Source organism: Pantherophis guttatus, chromosome 2 (assembly GCF_059756535.1).
Source record: "Pantherophis guttatus breed Tessera chromosome 2, ASM5975653v1, whole genome shotgun sequence".
Taxonomy (NCBI): domain Eukaryota; kingdom Metazoa; phylum Chordata; class Lepidosauria; order Squamata; family Colubridae; genus Pantherophis; species Pantherophis guttatus.
In genome coordinates this window covers 212,004,715-212,027,277 of record NC_142064.1, presented here as the reverse complement: position 1 = coordinate 212,027,277, position 22,563 = coordinate 212,004,715, and the positions used below count along the sequence as shown (strand labels likewise).

Genomic DNA, 22,563 nt, shown 5'->3' with positions numbered 1-22,563 from the left:
GCTCAGGGCTCTGGAATTAACTTGTGTTAACCCTTCAGAGTAGATCAGGGAGGAAACATGACACCAGAAGGACTACTGTTACATGATAGAATATAGAATCCTGAAATTGGAATATTCATATCTCTTGGCTACATACTCTCTTCTCTCTTAAAAGAGAAGTGGGGGAAACTCTTGAGTTTATTTGTTCTCCTTTTCAAAGCTAGGCTAGGCTGTTAAATAGCTTTCTCAGGACCATCTCTGTGCTCCTCTATGAATGGCCTTTTTCTAAACTGGTGTTTTCCAGTAGTGATATGGGTTAGGGATTGGGTTAGGAAACTGAAATCCAGCTCTTTCAGATTGAAGAAGACTGCCATAATACACAGTTCTGTGTTTGGCCCAGTATGTGACATCTTCTTATACAGGTGATGAAAGAGATTCCTCTCCCACAACAGACCCAAATCCAATCCCTAGAACTCTTATTGTCAGATGTAAATGCCTTATTCCCTAATGTGTAAATAATGTATATATGGGATATCGGGGGTTAACTTATTCTTTGTTTCCTAATGTATTCATAATTCACCACTCCCATCCTTGACTCCGCCCTTTGTATATATAAGGAGCCACCCTCACCATTTTCCTGGCTTCTATCTGTGAATATTCAGTGAATATAGAATGCCTGTTATGATTAAAGAGAAATATATTTGAACCTCTAATCATTATTATCATTATTGAGTCTGATCCTAAAAATATTGCAACAAAATGGTAGCAGAGGATGGTTAATTGACTCAATAAATAATTAAAAATGTCTAAGAAAGATAGGCCCAACACCAGGGCCTACAGCAAAGAAATAGAAACTGAACAAGAAATAATCAACGAATCCACAAACGCGATTTCGAGAGAATCCGAAGAGTACACCACAGAAGAAGAAGAACTAATAAATGAAAATAATGACCACGAGGAAATCGAAATAGAAAATAACGAACTCAGGTCAGAAATATTAAAGCTATTAAAAAGCCAGAAGAATGATGAAAGTCTCATCGCGAATCTCCAAGAAATGCTGAAAAACAGCGGAGCAGCGAGAGAGAAAAACATCGTCAAAGAGAAACCCAAAGACCAAAAAACTGTGAGTGATATGACTACAGAGAAAGTCATTATGAAAAAGAAAAGATGTGATACCGCGCGAAATTTTGAATGGCAGCCATCTTGGTTTCAACAAGCCTCCAAAGGGAGCGAAGCAGAGCCAATCAAAATGCTCAGTTCAAAATTTCTGGCGCGAAAAACGTTATCAGACGACGAAAGTGAAAAGGAAGATTCGAAATCTCCAGAAGAACCCGAATCAGAAAGCGAAGACGATTTAACCAAATCCCAAATAAAATCAGCAATGAAGACGCTTTTTGCTGCATTTGGGCCAAAATTAAAAATTTCCAAAGCGCCAACGAAGAAGCGAGAGAACAAGCCGATACCTCAAGACCTACACGCTCCCATCCTGACTTCGAGAGCGACGACGCCCGAGCCCAGAGAGCCATGCCGATTCCGCCCCATGCCGCAGACCGGATCAAATATCAACGCACACAAGAGAAAGAGAAGAACAGTCGCCGCCATCAGAACTCCTAAAACCGAGCCAGAGACCGACTCGTCTGAAGAGGAGCAGAGCGAACGAGCTGAAATGGAGAGAACCTTCCACGACGATGCCAAAGAAGAAATGAGCAACGCGCATGTGCGAAACCACGTAGACGGTCCGGAAAGACTTGAACTGGCCAGAGAACCACGCAGACTCGTTGCGAGCATCCCCATGCCGTTTTGCAATTTCCTGCACTTGCGAGATCACGGACTACCTCAGGTTGTAAGTAATGGACAAAATAATGTGGGAAACTTACCCAGTGACTTCCCAAAACTTAGAGTTGATGGCATTAATTTGCAAGAGTGGTATCAACAGCTCCAGGTTGTCTTTATGAAAGAAAATTTACTATTCTTTATCACTAGTCCTCCAAGAAGACCTTGGACTTTAAAAATAGATTGTTTACATCATAGAGCATTCTTCTTAATAATATCTAGCGTATCTCCTGCAATGTATCATAGTATCAAACCAAACCTAACTGTTTCAGAAATAATTCAATGCATGTTTAATCTGTTTCACAGCGACAGTGTAGCTACCACTACAAGAATGTCTAAGGATTTCTTTTCTTCTAGAGTAAAACCAGGGGTTTCCATAAGTGAGCATTTGATATCTCTAAACAAAATAAGAGCTGAGCTGCATCTGAGGGGGGAAGTGATTTCAGATCAAACAATGAAAAGTGTTATTATCAATTCACTTGATTCATCATGGGATAGTTTTATGTCACACTTAGACACCATCAATCTAGGATATTTATCCATAGAGAGTCTATCTAACAAATTGATAGCTGAAGACAATTCAAGAAAAAATCGTTCTAGCAATCACACAGAACACAAATCTTTTAGGAAGGTAGCTTTCCAAGAAAAATACAATGAAACTTTTAAATGCCACAATTGTGGGTCCAGGGAACACAATAGAAGAGACTGTCCCAAAATATCAAAGGAGAGACATAGGCCAGAATATAGAAGCAGATACAATTATAGACAGTCTTCCACAGATAGATATAAATATAGAAGCCCACCAAATTACAGAGAAAGTAGAGGGGGTAGAGAAAATTCAAAAGAGAGAAAATCTGGTTCACTGAATGGACTAAATAAACAAGACAGCACTAAAACACAACAAAATGAGAACAATAATTGGCTTATCGATTCTGGGGCAACCAATCACACCACTAATAACAAAAATATTCTGTCTTCATTTACAGAAGATAAGTTTGTAATAAAGGTAGCTAATCAAGAAAAGGTTCAAGTATTAGGCAGAGGAAACATAACATTGCCTGGTCTAGGAAAAATAGAGGGGGTATTGTTAATTCCTGAAATACCTCATAACATACTAAGTGTCATAAAACTAAGTAGAGATTCTGATATCAACATAGTTTTCTCAAAGGGGAAAGCAACTTTAGAGAAGGACAAAACAAATGTAGGTACTGTGATGATTAAAGGAGGCCTACCCTATCTGGTAACAAAAGAAAGATGGTTACATAACATTGACTCAAATATGGAAGATTGTATTGAGGCAGATGATGAAAATGTTAGTAACAGTGACAATGATGAATATGAAATATCTCATGATCACACAAATACACACAAAGAGAAGAAACCAAGAATAGGTAAACCAATTCATGATGAGTGTGCTCACATCTTACATAGGAAGTTAGGACATGCAAGTTTTCCTGTAGTACAAAAAATGACTGAACACGCAGAAGGTGTCAAAATAAAAAATTGTGAAAATTATTTGGAATGCTCAGTATGTAAATCCACTAAACTAAAAACTAGTCCCAGGCCAAAAAAATCCAACAGATCAACTAACAAAATTTTTGACTTAGTACATATGGACTTAGTTGGTCCATTAACTCCATCAATCACTTATAGAAAACGTTACTTCCTAACAATAGTAGATGACTACAGTCGCTATGGTTTTGTTTACACATTAAAACACAAGGATGAAACCTTTCAGAAATTTAAGGAATTCTACAAACGCATAGAAACACAACATAATATCAGAATAAAACAAATTATGACAGATAGGGGATGTGAATTCATGTCTAAAGAATTCTCCCAATGGTTAAAGGATAGAGGAATGCTACATTTCACGTCTAGTCCATTTTCTGCATTCCAAAACGGGATTGCAGAGAGAAAGAATTCCACACTACAAACCATGATTAGGTGCACATTAGAGGATGCTGGTTTAGGCAAACAATTTTGGTCAGAAGCCTTACATTATTCAAATTACACTCAAAATAGAACCTGGTCCAGTATTGTGAATAAAACACCATATGAGGTGATGTATAATAGGAAACCCAAATTAGCACACATGCACATATTTGGAGTCACAGCAGACGTACACATACCTAAGCAGTTGAGAAGAAAGGGAGAAAACGTATCCAGAAGATTAAGATTTATGGGATATGAAACTGGCACCAAAGGGTACAGATTCATTGATAATAATAACAAATTTATAGTCTCCAGAACAGCTGTGTTCCATGAACAAGCCAATTGGTCTAAATTACATCTTAATGAAATATTTCCAGATAAATGCAAAGATACAAAATCTTGTGAGGAAGGAACAATAGAAAATCGAAATATCAACAAAAATACAAACAAAACCAAAACTTGGACAAATAGTCAGCACAAAATAAAGACAGACACATTAACTAAAAAGGAAGCAAGATATTTGCATGACAACCATAGCAAACCTGAAAGAGCTATTAGAAACAATAGAAATCAAATACCAGGTAAATACAGAGATTACATAATGCATATGGATGGTGAACAAATAACACCTAATACATATGAGGAAGTATTAAAACTCCCTTATGAAGAAAAGGAAAAATGGGAACTAGCTATGAAAAAAGAGATGGAAAGTTTGCAAGGATTAAATGTATTCACACCTGCGACTGCACCTAAAGATAAAACAATCATAGGTACTAGGTGGATTTATAAAATTAAGAATCTAGAAGGAGGCAATACTCTATACAAAGCCAGATTAGTTGCACAAGGTTATGCACAAAAATATCCGGAGGACTATACTGACACATACTCTCCTACAGTGAGAACAGAGAGTGTTAAAACAGCTCTGGTAGTGGCATCTGCACTCAATCTTGATGTATTTCAATATGACATACAGACTGCGTACTTACACGCAAAACTAGATAAGGAAATATATGTAAGGGCACCACACAGTCAATACACTAATAAGAATGAAATCTGGCTATTGAACAAGAGTCTATACGGTTTAAAACAATCTGGCAAAAGATGGTATGATTGTTTGGTAAAAGTACTTAAGACCATGGATTTTAACGCTACTACCGCTGATAACTGTTTCTTTGTAAAAAAAAGTGATGATCACATTGAATTCGTGTTAATTTATGTAGATGATATTTTATATATAGGAAAACACAAGGAGAGAAGAGAAACCTTTGTAAATAAGCTAAACGAACATTTTTCGTTGAAATCTCTAGGTAAAGTAAACAAATACCTTGGTGTACAAATTAACAAGACTAGAAGGGGATTCAAACTTACTCAGAAAGATAAGATTATTGAACTTATAAACAAATGCAATTTAAACAATGCTAAACCATGTGACACTCCTATGCAAACTGATTTCCTTAGAAACACTGATGAGTCTTCCCCTGAATTCAAAGATAATACATTTTATAGATCAGTCATAGGTTCACTTCTTTATATATCTAATTGGACCAGGCCAGATATTGCATTACCTCTCAATTTATTGTCAAGACATGTTAGTAAACCAACTATGTATCATTGGGAAGCTGTCAAAAGAATCCTAAGATATCTAAAAAGTACATTAGACTTTTGTTTAGTATTAGAACCTAGTAATGACAAAGAACCAAAACTTACTTGTTATGCAGATGCGGATTGGGCTGGAGATATATCATGCAGAAAGAGCACTTCTGGTTATATTTTTCTATTAAATAACTGTCCAGTTTACTGGTACACTGGTAAACAAGAACTGGTAGCCACTTCAACCACAGAAGCGGAATATGTTTGTTTATCCAAAGCTGCAAATAACCTTGTATGGTTTAATGATTTGATTTCAGATGTCTGGAAAAAACCTGCTTTACCTTTTGTTATGCATGAAGATAATAAAGCAGCCATTGAAATATCCAGATCCGATGCCATTGGACAAAGATCCAGGCATATAGATATAAAATTTAAACATGTGAGACAATTGTCTCAAGATGGATTTATCAAAGCAGTGCATTGTGATACCTCTGAACAATTAGCTGACATATTAATGAAGCCTTTACCTTCTAAACAGCACAAATATTTAACTTCAAAATTATATGTCTTATATTGTCCTGAATCTGAATGTAATTGGTGTTGTATAGCGAACCGGCATTTAGAGGGGGATTTGTCAGATGTAAATGCCTTATTCCCTAATGTGTAAATAATGTATATATGGGATATCGGGGGTTAACTTATTCTTTGTTTCCTAATGTATTCATAATTCACCACTCCCATCCTTGACTCCGCCCTTTGTATATATAAGGAGCCACCCTCACCATTTTCCTGGCTTCTATCTGTGAATATTCAGTGAATATAGAATGCCTGTTATGATTAAAGAGAAATATATTTGAACCTCTAATCATTATTATCATTATTGAGTCTGATCCTAAAAATATTGCAACACTTATCTAGTACCAATTTGCTTTGATTCTCGTGTGTAGGTAGCATGGAATAAACTGGTAATACTTTGGAACTCTATCCTGCCTCCTGATTTCTTGTACCTCAACTTTTTGACTGCAATTGAGACTGGAACTTCCAGTGCTAAGCAATGCAATTGTTAAGTGAGTTGCACCCAGTTTTTATTTACCTTTTTGTTGTGTATGCAGTTGTTAAGCAAATCACACAGTCATTCCTCCATTGACTTTGCTTGTTGGCTGCCAACTGAGAAGCAAATGGAAACCATGCTGGTTGCCAAGCACCCAAATTTTGATCCCACAATGGTCTAAGTATGAGGACAAGTCATAAGTCTCTTTTTTTAGCCATGTCATAACTTCAAAATGATCATTAAACAAATGGTCATAAATTGAAGGCTCCCTGTACTTGCAGATGTTTTTACTATGAATTTGGTAAGCATGAGCAAACTTTCAATGGTTTGGACATGAGTTTTGCTAGGCTCAATCTCTGGTGTCTTTTATAAAAAAAAAAAAAAGCAGGGATGGGGCTATTCAGCTCTATCAGAGTAATCCATATCACCACTTGAACATTTTGATACAACATTTTCATTAGACAGTAATAGGAACCTCAAGTTCATCTTCATTATTCAAAGGGGCCTGGTGGCTCAGCAGACTGATAGCATTGTGATTAACATCAGCTGTCTGCAATTACTGTAAGTTGGAATCTCACGAGGTTGACTCAGCCTTCCATCCTTTCTAAGGTAGGTAAATTGAGGACCCAGTTTGTGGGGGCAATAAGCTGACTTTGTATAAATATACAAAAGTATGAAGGCTATTGCTTAACGCATTGTAAGCCGCCCTGAGTCTCCGGAGAAGGGTGGCATATAAATCAAATTAAAAAAACAAACAAAACAAAAACATTAGTAACACTCTCCAAAATGTATTAAGCAGAAGTACAGAGTTGGAAGGGGCCTTAGAGGTCTTTTAATCCAACCCTTTGCTCAAGCAGGAAACTCTATAGCATTTCAGACTAATGGTTGTCCAATCTCTTCTTAAAAACCTCTAGTGTTATAGCACTCACAACTTCTGGAGACAAGTCCTTCCACTGATTAATTATTCTAGCTGTCAGAAATTTCTCCTTAGTTCCAGGTTGCTTCTCTCCTTGATTAGTTTCCATCCATCGCTTCTTGTTCTGCCTTTCGGTGCTTTGGAGAATAGCCTGACTCCCTCTTCTTTGTGGCAACCCTGAGATATTAGAACACTGCTATCATGTCTCCCCTAGTCCTTCTTTTCACTAAACTAGACGTACTCAATTCCAGCAACTGTTTTTTATATGTTTTATCGTCCAGTCCCCTAATCATCTTTGTCGCTCTTCACTACTCTCTTTCTAGAGTCTCAACATCTTTTTTATATTGTATTAGGAATTCCCCTTGAATTTATTGGCTAGCCAATTGTAAAAGCTGTCTATAAGTATTTATTTTTCTGTGTAAGTGCTGAAAACAGGGAAATGACCATGCAGATCTGATTAGTTTGTCAGAACAAAATTGTTATTGCATCCATGTTTCCAAAGAGCAAATTTGATTTGTGATGAGTTAATCACAAGGAAATGCTTTTCTTTTGGTTAAATTATAAATAAATAATGCCATGAATGAATGTTCAATCAAATTTAAATTAGGGAAGTTTTGGATCAAATATAGCTGAATGTTTTTAGTTGCTGGCATTATCCAGGGATAACAAAGATTAGATTTAAGAATATGTCTTTCTCAGAGGTGTAGTGAAACATATAAGATAATGTATCTGTTTTAATCTATTGATCCATACAGGAAAGGGGAAAGAAAAATTTCAGCTTGGGTGGGTGGTGGTGGGGGAAGAGGCAACATTAACATCTATTACAAGAGCCTTGGTGGCGCAGCAGACTAAAGTGTTGTTAAGTAGCACCAGCTGCCTGCAATTACTGCACGTTCAAATCTCACCAGGCTCAAGGTTGACTCAGCCTTCCATCCTTTCGAGGTAGGTAAAATGAGGACCTGGTTTGTGGGGGCAATAAGCTGACTTTGTATAAAAAAGAACACCGCTTGTGGGGGCGAAAGCCCTATTAAACAGGTATATACAAAAGTATGACAGCTATTGCTTAATGCATTGTAAGCCGCCCTGAGTCTCCAGAGAAGGGCGGCATATAAATCGAACCAATAAATAAATACAATAAATAAATGTGCACTGAAGTAACTTTTCACAACATTATGTCTTTCAGATATATTGAGACTACAATTCCTAGAGTTTTAGCCAATATAGTCAAAATGGGGGTTGTAATGCTCAGGCGTGCAACTTGAGGAAAACTCTTTAGAATTAAAGAATAAGGTGATTTTGAGCATATATTTGCCCTAAAATTTGCTGTCAGTAGGAGACAAAATGAGTTTACAATGTTTTTAATGACTGGTCTCCTTCTTTACCTGCCAAGTAATGCTGAAAAGTAGCGGAAAGAGGGAACCTGTTTTGTTGTTCTTATTGCTGAGCCATTGAGATGCTACAAGTAGTCCTTGACTTAACCACCACAATTGGCACCAGGAAATTCATTGTTCATCAGTGCAGTAGTTAAAGTGGGCATAATGTGACTGCGCCCGGTTTTACAAACTTGTTTGCCAGAGTCATTAAGTGAATCACTGCAATGGTGATTCACCATGTGACTGCCAGCTTCCCCATTGAGTATGCTTATGGGAGGCTGGTAGGGAAGGTGACAAATGGTGATCTCACAAGTGCTGGTTGCCAAGCACCCTGTTGTGACCCAGGCCCACGTAGTTGATATTAAATGCAAAACAGTTCCAAAAAACAAACAGATTTTATTAAAACAGCTGAGAATTAACTCATTCTCAGTGTATTCTAAATGAAATGAAAGCAAAGTCCTTAAAACACCAGTCTTTAGTTTATCTCAGACCTTGGGATAATTAGGCAAACTGCCAAAGGCTTTTCTTGGCAACAGTTCAGGAACAGAAGAAATAACTACAGCCAAACAAGAAGCAATTCTCTCAACGGTTGTTTTCCGGCAAAGAGGCCAAGAGCCGTTGCTGGTCTTTTAAGCCTTATAGGAGGGACCAATCATCTCTTGGCCCTACTCACGAGCTGTCCTCTCTGCTTTGGCTGCTCCTGCCTTCTGGCAGCTCTTCTCATACGTGTACTAGGAACAGGCTCCTCCTGTTCCTCTGCCTCTCTACTGTCAGCCTCTAGAGCAGTGGTTCTCAACTGTGGGTCGCGACTCCTTTGGGGGTCAAACGACCCTTTCACAGAGGTCGCCTAAGACCATCGGAAAACACATATTTTCAATGGTTTTAGGAATAATTTTATGGTTGGGGGTCACCACAACATGAGGAACTGTATTAAAGGGTCGTGGCATTAGGAAGGTTGAGAACCACTGCTCTAGAGGCTCCGGAGTCCGCACATCACTCCCCAATGGCCCTGGCCCCATCTCTGCCTCTGACGCAGAGCCCTCATCCGGGCCTTCCCAAGCCTCCAGGACTGGCCCATGTTCTTCCTCAGCCTCATCGCTGTCAGACTCCGCTGCCAGCTCCGCAGGCTGCTGGCGCACCACAACACATCCAGACCATAATCACACGAATAGCAGGGATGTGACTTTCTCAGCACGATTGTAATTTCAAACGATTGCTAAATGAATAGTCTAAAGTGAAGGATTATATGTATTAACTATCAGCTGTCAATATACTTCACTGCAATTTTTAAGGCATGTCTGGACCCAGGCTGTTTTTGTTCCTGCCACCACATTGGCCCTTCTCTCCACGTTTAGTAGCAAGCCAGTCCTTTAAATGTTTTCAAGCACTGATGAGTAAAGGAGATGAATTTGACCAAGCCAGTATCAACTTCAGTTTCTCTATCAGCCATACAAGGGACACCAATGGATGTCCAGAGAAGTGTAAGAGAAAACAAGCATGCAAAGCACTTGGAATTGAATTGGAATTGGAATTGGAATTGGAATTGGAATTGGAATAGAATAGAATAGAATAGAATAGAATAGAATAGAATAGAATAGAATAGAATAGAATAGAATAGAATAGAATAGAATAGAATAGAATAGAATAGAATAGAATTCTTTATTGGCCAAGTGTGATTGGACACACAAGGAATTTGTCTGGGTGCAAACACTCTCAGTGTACATAAAAGAAAAGATACATTCGTCAAGAATCATAAGGTACAACACTTACTGATAGTCATAGGGAACAAATAAGCAATCAAATCATATTAGGAAACAGTCAATATAAATCGTAAGGATACCAGCAACAAGGTTACAGTCATATAGTCATAAGTGGGAGGAGATGGGTGATAGGAACAATGAGAAGATTAATAGTAATGAAGACTTAATAACTAGTTTGACAGTGTTGAGGGAATTATTTGTTTAGCAGAGTGTTGGCATTTGGGAAAAAACTGTTCTTGTGTCTAGTTGTTCTGGTGTGCAGTGCTCTATAGTGTCATTTTGAGGGTAGGAGTTGAAACAGTTTATGTCCAGGATGCAAGCCCTCTTTTTGACTCGTGCAGTATACAGGTCCTCAATGGAAGGCAGGTTGGTAGCAATTGTTTTTTCTGCAGTTCTAATTACCCTCTGAAGTCTGGGTCTGTCTTGTTGGGAATAATCTCAAATGGTTTGAATCACAGTAACAGAACCATGTACTGTAAATGTTTGGAACAGTCCAACTTGCTAGGAAATCTGGATGCTGTCTTTGAACAGACAAGAGAGGCACAAAGTTTGCTCTGAAGGTTTAAATGGCAGGTCCAATTTTCTGCTGCTTTCTGGAAAGAAATTGCAGCTGTTCTCTCCTCCCCCCCACCCCACCAAGTCATTTGAAGAAACCCATCCTCAGCCCTTGAAGGCCCTCCGGCTGCCCGGGACTGTTCCAGTTGTGCTTGTGTCTGCATTCCTTCCCCCAGTCCCACAAGTCTTTCCCTGGAGCCTCTTTTCTGTTGCTGAGAAAGGAGAGCAGTTGGGTACACAGGGACAGGGGGTGCGGGGACAAATAGCTACTGTTCCAGCGTTGCTGGTTTGTGAAATGAGTCACAGCCGGTGGGACTGGGTTGCATAGGCTTCAGGAAACCACAAATCCCAACAGCTCAGGGAGATTCTCCTTTAGCGCAACAGAAGTCGAGAGATGCCTTTGGATGCAAGCCTTTGTAATCAGCCAAATCCCAGCCGAGCTGAATTATCTTTCATGACTCTGAACAGCTGAGAACCAGGGAAAACTGTCTGGTGAAATGAAGGGCTTTCCGGTTGGCGGTGATATTTGCCAGCCTCCAGATGTCGGCCTGCCACTTGCTGGGGCTGTGACAGACAAGCCATCTGCACTGGGAACTGAAAGGATAATCGGACCGGAAAGCGTATATGCATACAGCGCTAACCAGATGTCATAGGATACAGGGCTTCCAAGCCATTTTCAGGATTGCACAGAAGGGAAATATTACTGTTGGCACCAATGAAGAATTTACTATGTACACACCTCTTAAAAATACAGCAAGTGTATCCTTAAAAAATATACATACACAGAGCTGCAGTTAGTTTTCTAACACTTTCTAATGTTTTGGGAGCAATACTCCCAGCAGTGATTTTTTCCTCCCTTTAATGTTTTAGGAGGAAAAATCCTGCTGAAGTTTAAGCAGGCATCCTTGAGTCTTTTCCTCCTTCGTAACAAATTCCCTTTAATTCCTCCACTGTTTGAAACTTTTGTGATTTTTCTTTGTAGAGCATTACTTCCAATTGTTTGATTACTCAATGTTTGGGTTGCAATCTGTTCCACTTGTTTGTGCTAGCCTCAGAATTAGAGCAGGACCTATCGGGCAAGTGTGCTTGAGCCCATACGTGTCCTGCTGAACTTGTTTTATTCCTTCTTATTTTGATTACAACTTAAGTCTTCTGTGCACCTTTGCCTCCTGAAATCATAATTTAAATTATGGTTAACTGCAGAGCAAATGCCTTTTGAACATACAAACATCAATTCCTCATATCTTCTGTGATCCTCACAATATGGCCATCTAGCAGTGTTAGTCTCTAACCAGTTTAGGAGAATGGGAATTGTACTCTAATATACCTAGTAAGCATCAAGTTGGGGAAATCGCTGCTCGGTGTAGGAGCATTACTGTAACGATCAGGTTCAAAGATCCACCTGCACAAATTCACTGTGAACAGAATATGGGCATAAATTTATTTTCTAAGAAACCATGAATGTAATAAAGATAAAGCAAGATCTTGCTAACAATGGCAAATTACAGTTGTGGTAGAAACTTCCACCAACCCCACTACTACAACATTCACTCTGCATTTATATGTTTAGGACCATCTCTCCTTCATGCATATTGCCCTTCGGCTATTTTTCTCCTTGTCAGCTTGGTGATGTTTGCCGCCAGTGAAGCCAAGTAAACAATGCTGTTGTGATGAACCAGAAGCCCTTTGAGCCATTTTATGAAGAATTGGAGTTACACTTTTTGTGAGATAAAGGTGGGAAGGATGTTTTTTCCTCCCGTTGCAGGGGAATGGATGATTAGGGCATGTCACTAATGGAATGAGGTCACAAACGTGCCAGGAAGTTCTAGCAGAGCTTCAGGGCCTTCTGGCCTCCCCTCTTTTTATGGAGGTGCATTACTATTCTTTTTTTCCCTGTCTGACCAGATGGTCTTTAATTTCTCCAGAGACCGGCAATGAGTTTTTTAAAAAAGCATTGCATCGCAAAGAGTCTTCTCGAGTCCATACAATCAGTTGTGCAATATCCAGTGTATATTATCCTCAATAGGCTCGATTTCATGAAAGCAAAGTGATTTCCCAGAAGCAGAGAGGAAGAGGAGCAGAATAACAGGGCTGGTTAAATGGGCTCATAGCAAATGTCCCAGAAAAAGTGTGTGTGTGTGTGTATCTAATAGGGCTTCTCCACATACCTGGCTCTTTTCCTCCCTGCGTGCTGCCTTTCACTGGCACAGTCCTCTCCCTGCTGCCACTTGACCAGTCTCGTGTTCGCACCTGCTCCATTCCTGCCTGGGCTAGCCCCTTCATGGCTTGGCTCCTTTCCTGAATGCAGGAGGCCAAGCAGGGACCAGGAGGAGAGAAGAGAGCAAGGCAGGGGAGGGGATGTGAGGGAGTGAGGCAAGCAAGCCAGAGATGACAAGGATGGTGGCCGTGGCACAGATGGAGAGACAAGCCCATTGCTTTGCTCAGTGGCAGTCCCCAAGGAATGAGAAAGAGGCGTCTTGTGACCCTAAAGACGGGGGGGGGGGGGAGAGAATGACAATAATATGATATTGAGAATGATAATTGTTTATTTATTTGGCGTATTGAGGTGGCTGGATGGAGTCACCGAAGCAGTCGACGTGAGCTTAAATGGACTCCAGAGGACAGGAAGTCCTGGAGGAACGTTGTCCATGGGGTTGAGATGGGTCGGACACGACTTCGCAACTAACAACAACAAAGTGATAAGAAAGAGCAAGCATAATCTGAGAGTGCCGCTAGGCAGGTAGAGAGAGAGCTGATCCAGCGGACTTTAGATATTTGGGTTTGGAAATTTGGGGGGAGGGCAAAGTCTGTCCTGGTGATTCTTGAGTAAATTTTACCATAAGTAGATTAAGAGGGTACTGTAAAAGACAGGAATTGGACATTAATGGACATTAAGACATTATTTCTAAAAAACTCTTTAAGGGATGTTCGTTTGCTGTTCTGTTTTCTTTGTACAAGTAGTCCTCGACTTACAACCGCCATTGAGCCCAAAATTTATGTTGTTAAGTAAGAAATTTGTTAAGTGAGTTTTGCCCCGTTTTATGACTTTTCTTGTCGCATTTGTTAAGGGAATCACTGCCGTTGTTCAATTAGTAACACGGTTGTTAAATGAATCTTGGCTTCCCCATTGACTTTGCTTGTCAGGTGGTCGCAAAAGGGGATCACGTGACCCAGGACACGGCAACCCTCATCAATATGAACCGGTTGCCAAGTGTCCAAATGTAAATCACATGACCCTGGGGATGCTGCAACGCTTGTTAGTGTGAAAAAATGGTCATAAGTCCCTTTTCTTCAGTTCCATTGTAACTTCGAATGGTCACTAAATGAACTGTTGTAAGATGAGGACTACCTGTATAGCTAATACTGAGGCAATTGCTACAGCAAGTTTGTAGAAGACAGAGAGTCAGAGAAATAACATTTCAAAAATAAAAGTGGTCTCTCTCTCTCTCTCTCTCTCTTCTCACTGTCTCAAAAGAAGAAATCTGTACTAAGTATTTAGCTTTAGTATCCAGTACATTTCTTCCCTAAGATCCAGTTTGGTGTGGTGGTTAAGAAAGTTGGGAGTCCCACCTTAGACATAAAGCCAGCTGAGCTGGGTGATCTTGGGGTGATCACTTTCTCTCAGCCCTAGGAATGAGGCTCTTCTGAAAAGCCAAGGGTTTTTTTAAAAAATTCAGATAATGGGGTTATTAACAGGGATGCGGTGGCTCAGTGGCTAAGATGCTGAGCTTGTCAATCGAAAGGTCGGCAGTTCAGCGGTTCGAATCCCTAGTGCTGCATAATGGGGTGAGCTCCCATTACTTGTCCCAGCTTCTGCCAACCTAGCAGTTCAAAATCACTTAAAAAATGCAAGTAGAAAAATAGGGGCCACCTTTGGTAGGAAGGTAACAGCATTCCGTGCACCTTTGGCATTTAGTCATGCCGGCCACATGACCACAGAGACGTCTTTGGACAACACTGGCTCTTCAGCTTTGTAACAGAGATGAACACCGCCCCCTAGAGTCGGGAATGACTAGCATATATGTGCGAGGGGAATCTTTATCTTTACCTTCATGGGGTTATTACACTTTAAATAAATAACATCCTAATTTGCAGGAAGTCATTTGTGGTGAAAACCTGGGTCCCCCAGTCCCTTAAACTAGGGCTAAAGGAAGGTAGCAGCTTCTACCAAAATGTACTTCATTTCCAAAGGTTGTGGGGAGAAGTCCAAATGGGCTCCATCACTCACCCTCACCAAGATTAGCATTTTAAAAAAAAACCCTATTTCTTTCCATGTTATTTCTCCGTTCTTCCTATGGCAGTGCTTGGCACAAATCACTTCACTCTGCTGAACGATAGGACCAGCCACACTGGTTAGTGTTGTTTGTGCGAAGTTCTCACCTTCAGATCTTCAGAATGGGTACCTATAAATAGCTTTCTTCTCACAATCTACCTTAATGTAATTTTTTCCCCTCTATTCTTTCCATCTGTCAACCTCTATGACTTAGTAAAGGAGGATGTCCAGGAAAATCCGAAGTCTCTGGAAGTCGGGTTTTTTTGAAAAAAGTGATTTGTTATTTGTCAGGAATTAAGAGAACTGCTCTGCTTATTTTAAGTATTGAACCATTTGAAGCCCCGAAAGCTATTTAATGACCAAACCATGCTGCAAAGAAATATGCTCCACTTCTCTGTATTTTATTGGCTTTCTTTCTTCGCACTGAAATGGGCTACTGCACATATGACAATTGGTGGAGAAACCTGTTAGCTGCTGAAGATGCTTTCAGAACTGCATTTGAAAAATATTTGGTTTAAGCCGGCTGCATTTAATGTAACAAACAGGTAACGCTTCAAGTGCTGGTTCTCACCTATAAGGCCTACATGACTTAGGTCCGGGATATTTGCAGGACCTTCTCCTGCCTGCCTCTCACCGTCCTGTTCGCTCACATAGGGCTGCTCTCCTCAGGGTTCCAATGGCGAGCCAATGTCGTCTGGCGGTGCCCAGGGGTAGGGCGTTCTCTGTGGGTGCTCCCACCTTCTGAAATGAGTTGCCTACTGAGCTCCGGACGGCTCCTGATCTCCGCTCCTTCCGTCGGGACCTGAAGACTTGGCTGTTCAAGAAAATAGGCTGACTCCGATTCTGGGTTTTATTATTTATTAGTTAATTTGGTTTAAAATGGGATTTTGTTGTACATCTTTTTAACTTGTGTTCACCGCCCTGAGTCCTTCTGGAGAAGGGCGGCATATAAATACATTAAATAAATAAATAAATAAATAAATAAATAAATAAAATAAATAAAATAAATAAATAAAATAAAATAAAATAAAATAAAATAAAATAAAATAAAATAAAATAAAATAAAATAAAATAAAATAAACCTATAGCCTTGCTCGGAGCTACAAATTGGCCAAATCCAGTACCTATCACTGCAATGTTGTATCTTGAAAACCCTGTATGGGGGGAGGGGAGTGACATCCTGCTTAGGTCCAGGGCTGTAGCAGAGACAGACCAACCAGTCTTGGTACCTTGAAACTAAGCCAGAAGCCTTCCCATGACAATGCGGCTCACTGCCATGTATTAAGTAGAGGAGTTCTGCCAGATCTGCTCTGCTCAGAAATCCAGGATAAGGTTTCCTTGTCAAAAAATAATAATAATCTTATTTTCTTATTCGGATCTTATTCTTTTCTTGTGACCGCCCCTGCTTCTTTTCCATGGGGTGGGGGGAGGGAAAGAAAGGGGCAGGCTTGTCCCTGCTCTCTCAAGTTTGCAAGTCAGAAGTCTCCAAGAGCCCAGTGCGGCTGCTGAGCCGAGTTGATTCCGTTTGAAGTTTTGATGAAGTGTACACCGAGACCTCTCCGTGGAAGCAGCCGCGGGGATCACATTCCAGCTGCCGCTTGGTCAAAAGGCATAAGAGCAAAGCAAACGAAGCAAAGCCCTCTGTACACAGAGCAGGTTGCGTCTCTTGATGGGAGAGTCAATAAAAGACGGGACGGCTTGTGGCTCCTGCCCGTCACTGCAAATGGCAGAGAGTCCCTGAATGGGCCGGGCGTAGTAAGACTTTTTTTTCTGTCCGATTGAATGAACGCGAGGCGCGCACCGCAAACGGAGCACGAGGTTAGCTCGGAGGAGGTGCACATAAACACAGCTGTTCACGAGAGCACCAGACATGGATCGTACCACTCTGGAGGCAGGGGAGAGCAGCCACAGGTAGTTTCCCTCCTCTTCGCTTCTCCCCAGTTAAAGAAGACCTCCTTGGTGGCTCCTGGTATAAAACTGATGGGCAAAACGTAGCTGATGGGAATCTAGGTGCGAGGCAAGAAGGCTCTTGGAGCAGCCTGAGGGAAAAGGGGATTGGTCCAAGCTAGAGGGACCCACGGAGAAAGCCGGCTTAGCAGGTGCCCTGATACTCCAGGCTTCACAGCCTGAATTGAAAAAGAGGCAGGATATCAAAGTGGGCAGAGTGTTACAAGGAAGCCCGGGAAGCAGACGCTCAGTCCCATGGCTGCAAAACTCTTCAGGTGGGTTTCTCTCTCTCTCTCTCTCTCTCTCTCTCTCTCTCTTTCTTTCTCTCTCTCTCTCTCTCTCTCTCTCTCTCTCTTTCTTTCTCTCTCTCTCTCTCTCTCTCTCTCTCTCTCTCTCTCTCTCTTTTTGTCTTCCTCCTTCCTTGCGTGCTGCTAGCAACCCTTCCTTGCATTGTCCTCCTCTGGGAAGGGAGGATGAAAGCAGTCCGGGTTGGGCTGCGTGGGAAAGAGCCAGGATTCACCTGACTTCAATCTGCAGCTTAGAGGCTGGCAGGGGAGAAGGCTACGGTGGGGATTCCGCCTTTGAGCTGGTTGAATGCCCATCGGTTCAACTCATGGCACGCTTCCCCTGACTCTGGCTTCTTGCTGAGAGAGGGGCAAAGCTGGCTGGCGGTGAGGAATGGCTGAGGAAATTTTTGCCGTGGCACAGGGCTGGGAAAAAGAGCCCTGGGAAATGGGATGCTACAGATAGCCCGAAGCTCTCTTTCTGCTGCCTGGAATGAATCCCTGCCCTCTTTCTTTGCTCTATCTGTATTTTTCCCGTTTGCCTCTTTCTACAGGAATCCCAGGCAGAATACATTTCAGTTTCCCCCTATTATTGTCGCCGTTTTTTTCTATTTGGCTTTTGTTATATCTTTCTGCCCAGAGGAACTGGGATTTTTTTTCGGCTGTTACTTGTACTACTCCGTTTTAGTACATAGTGATAATCTACTGCCTTTGGATTCTTATGCGATTTCCTTCTGGAATTTCATAATTAAATCACTGCCTTAAAGAAGCCTGCCTTGTTAAATTGCCTACAACTTGCTTTAAACACACATACATACACACACACACCACTGGTGGCTTCTTATTTTTGTGATTTTGTTTTCATATACTAGTCCTGATGCAGGCTTGTTTTTTTAAAAAAAATCATATTCAGATATAAAAAGTATTCTGAATTCTCTAGCATTTATTTCAAAACCAAGTCAGGTGTAAATTGGATGAAATCCAACCCAAAATTGCAGAGTGCCTGCCATGTGCAGAAAATAGCAAGAGTAGACGATGAGTATATGATAACACTGTTGTGGGGGAAAGGAATAAATAGAAAAAACGCAAGTGAAACGTTTGTTACGCACCCCCTGGGTGCTAGTTAATTTGTTTTAATTTGTGTAATGCTACCAACCACAGAACAAAGTGGCTGATTTGGGGAAGGCTGTGCAGGTTTCATTGCTTCACTTTGGCTGCATCCCCCCCTGTTCTTTTAGAAGCCAGAAAGTAGTCCAGAGTGTCACAGGGCAAGTTAGTCATTTTCTTAGTAAAGTTTTTAACGCACCTTATTCTTTAATTTCATTTTTGTCTTAGGCTGACCTAGATATCCAATATTGCTTTCTTCCAATATACTGCTGTTAGTTTTCAGACATTAATGAAGTCTTGGTTGAAAAGGAGAGGTGCTCAGTCAAATGTCCAGTAAGTCAAAAGCTGCATGAAAAATGGGAGTATTTAAGTGGAAATAGGTTAGATCTAGAAAAGCCTAACCTGAACTTCCACCTGGCTTTTCAGTTTGAAAAATCCATAGTTGTTCATAATGCTGAGGCCACGGTTCCCTCAAAAGAAGTAGACCATAAATCTCCCATATGTATCAGAAGGGCACTTTCAAACCATCAGTGCTAATTGCATGAACCTTCAGCCCCATGGGATAACTCTTCTCTCCCAGAAAATGGGCTGGACTGTAATAGTCATGAAAACAAATCAGTTTTAATCACCCAGTCTCTACTTTAGAACTACAAATCTGCTCAAGAACTTACATTAGCACAAGAGGCTGAGTTGCTGGCTGGATAGTTCCTGAAACTTAACTCCCCTCCCCTTATTTGTTTCTGGAAATGTATTTGTTTGTCCAAAGATTAGCAGAGTAGAGTCAAGTTCTATTGCAGGCTGATTGTTCAATCTCTTTCTCAGCCTCGGCCTTTGCCAATTGGCCACAATCTTTTCTCTGTAGAATGGTTACTTGGTAATTTAATATCTTGAGATGTTTCTTTAAAGCCAAACTACGTGGCACCAAATTGGTGGCTTGCAGGTGCATTTGGTTTTTTGTTTGTTGGTTTGTTATTAAAAGTCTAAGTAGCAAGGGTGGGGAGCAGTAGGGAAAGGTACAGTCAAAATTTGTAGCACAGCAAAGTTTCTATCCTCCATAAGTCCCAACAACTACTTGGCCCCCTCCGGCACCTGGCCCCTAGTTTCTAGAGGAAAGTTCTAATTGGCTCCCTAGGCCTACATGTAGCTAGAACAGAAAGCACCATTCTGGGTGCCCTTGAAAGGAGGAATTGTTAGATGGCTTGGCTTATACGTTATAAAATGCTGAGGTGCTTCCAAGTACACAAATATAGAATTTGTACTGGAAATTTATGCGACCAATTTGATTCTGACTCTATTAAATAATGCTGTACTCAAACTGATTTCCCCAACTCCATTTCTCTCCTTTTATTAATAAAACACAAACTTTATTTCAAATTAATGAACTGTGTAGATGATCTTCTGCTTCCCTCTAGCAATATTTGTTTTGGTTAGGGGTGCGTGAACAAATGCATGTGTGTGAAAGAATGAGAAACAGACTCGGACTGCTGTAAGTCCTGTCTTTTTCTTCTTAGTTTTTTTTTTAGTTTACAACTATTTTTTAATATATTAAAGCACTATCACGTTGCCTTTCCATGTTAGCTACAAATAGTGTAAACCGTTCCTATTTGAAAAATCTCAATAGATTCAGTTTTCAAAGAACTTTATGATTAACAAATAGAAACATATTTTGAAATACATGATGGCACAGTGTCTTTAGAAATGAAATTCTCTAACTTGGTGTTTTATTTAGATACTCATGCTTTTACAAAAGAGTGAAACAGGAATAAAAGTATGAGTTAATCAGATAGAAATGTCATTGCATGACTGACATTCCATGACTTGCCAATTCAGCAAGACCTGAAGAAAAAGTTTTCTTCAATGTACCTTAAAAGCTTGTCAGCTGTGCACTTAGAATTCTACAGGTAGGATTTACAGGTGGTGCCCCACCTGATTTCTAACAATGGGTTAAATGGGAAAAGCGTCTTCCCCAAGAGGCACATTCTCTTAATTCCAAATCAAACAAGTCTGGGGACTTCTGCCTTAAAGGATAACTCATTTTTGAACGTCATGTCACAAATTCCATCCATGAAAAGAAGAGATATCTCTGCCCCTTCTTGTTTCTCATCTGGCCTGTTAATTTCTCTGCCAAAGGATTCTGGGCCTAATGCCAGATTCTTCCAGCAAACTTCTACAACTTAAGTGAGCTGGCACATGCAATATTAAGAGCACAAGTCCAGAGCAGGAAATCTCCTGAGGACTTTGCTAAGCTCTGTGTTCACTGAATGGCCTGATCTGATGCTAAGCTGTTCTTTCCGCTTTAGCCTCCCATTTGGAGAATGAAAACAGTCATCAAGCCAGCTGCTTACAAAGGTGCAACATAAGAAAAAACGGAAAGATTGGCTAATTATATTGTTAGGAAAAATACAGTACAGTAGGGCATTTTTGATATGAAGTATATACAATACCAGTGGGGCAAAAAAAAAAAAAAATCAACTAGGAACTAGGAACTGCTAGACACATTAAGTTCAAGATGCTGCTAATGAATGTCAGGTCTGCCTGTAACAAAGCTAACTTGTCCAATCAGGGATAAGAGGACAGACTTTGCATTATTACTGATCTTAGCTTGGAGGAAGAAAGGGTGATCCCTCTCATGGAGATCTTCCCAGTTGGGTTTCATGTTTTGCTCTCCATTGGGGGAGGTGGGGTTAGGGGAGATGGTGTGGCAATTGCATATCAAGAGACCAGTGGTGAAATCCATTTTTTTTTACTACCGGTTCTGTGGACATGGCTTAGTGGGAGTGGTGTGGCTTGGTGGTGTGGCTTGGTGGGCGTGGCTTGGTGAATGTGGCAGGGGAAGGATACTGCAAAATCTCCATTGCCACCCCACTCTGGGGCCAGCCAGAGGTGGTATTTGCCAGTTCTCTGAACTGCTCAAAATTTCCGCTACCAGTTCTCCAGAACCTGTCAGAACCTGCTGTATTTCATCCCTGCAAGAGACTTTAGTTGCAAGGATCATTGATTCACAGATAGCCAGATGTGGAATCTTGGCTAGTTATGTGCATGTAAGTACTGCTGTTATCCCATCTTCCCAACTGCACAGCAGCATTCCTCACTGAGCTCTTGATCTTGTTATAAAGGTGCTTGTAGATTTGTCCAGGTTCTTAGTACTGGGTGTTCAACCACCTTTCCCTGGGATCAGGGAACCTAAGAGGTCCAGGTTTCTACCATGACAACCATGCATTTGTCCCAGGTAATCACTGACCTGATTCACATTGCTGGCCATATTTTAAATCTGGTATTCACCTCGGAGCATATGTATGATGATCTGGTTCTGGAGGGTTTTCCTTCGGTCCATTGTCATGGACTGATTACTTCCTTGAGACAATGGAGACACTAAACTCTGCAAAATGTCACACGGATATCTAATGGATCCAGCAAGTTTCTCAACTGATTTGAGTTGGAAAATTTCTAAATAGACTGGAAGGTTCTCTTCAGTTCCTTGTTGACCCCTGGAACAGAGAAACAATTAATAGGATCTCCCCTGATTTGCCCTTCAAATCCTGTGAAGGTCTTTTTGTCAGAGTTTGTTGCAAAATTTAATCCAGGAATAAATGTACAATACCAACAGCAGATTCTTCCAATGTGGTAGCAGTTACAGGCGAAACACAAGCAGAGTACAGCAGACTAGTTTCAGTTTCAATTGTAAGCAGACAGACTCAGAAGTTAAGCCACGCCCAGACTCCAAACTGTTTCAACTCCCATTGGCTGATCTGTTGCTATGCCTGTTCATTGGCTGACCTTGTTACCATGCCTCTATTTCAGTTCATGAATATTCTGACACTTTTGTGTACCAAGGAACTTGGGGATATAAAAAGTGAACAGTTTCTGGTGAAAATTTATTATTTTAAGGCACAGGTGTAGCAATTTATTGGATGCATCAAAACTACACAGATCAGCTTACTATGATACTGAAAGAACGAG

The 22,563-nt window shown here is 40.7% G+C and overlaps 1 protein-coding gene and 1 long non-coding RNA gene across 5 annotated transcripts in view; one reads left to right on the top strand and one right to left on the bottom strand.

Moving 5' to 3' along the window:
• LOC117678385 (hyaluronidase Ccc Hy-4-like) overlaps positions 1-22,563 on the top strand; it is a 45,071-nt gene that overhangs the window by 10,717 nt on the left and 11,791 nt on the right. Inside the window, exon 1 of one of the 3 annotated variants that reach the window (XM_034439437.2) lies at positions 16,980-17,487. The exons of the other annotated variants lie outside the window; for them this stretch is intronic. Within the exon in view, the coding sequence (XP_034295328.1) occupies positions 17,468-17,487 (20 nt within the window). The 5' untranslated portion in view covers positions 16,980-17,467. Of the gene's footprint in view, positions 1-16,979; positions 17,488-22,563 lie in introns of those variants that run through there. 3 annotated transcript variants of the gene reach the window in all.
• Positions 18,594-22,277, bottom strand: LOC117678404 (uncharacterized). 2 transcript variants are annotated; one of them, XR_004595027.3, is made up of 3 exons: positions 22,205-22,277; positions 21,845-22,091; positions 18,594-18,948 (listed from the first exon to the last, which is right to left on the bottom strand). It is a non-coding gene; the product is annotated as an uncharacterized LOC117678404 (long non-coding RNA). The 2 variants fall into 2 exon arrangements; XR_009621630.2 differs by having other exon boundaries at positions 21,886-22,091.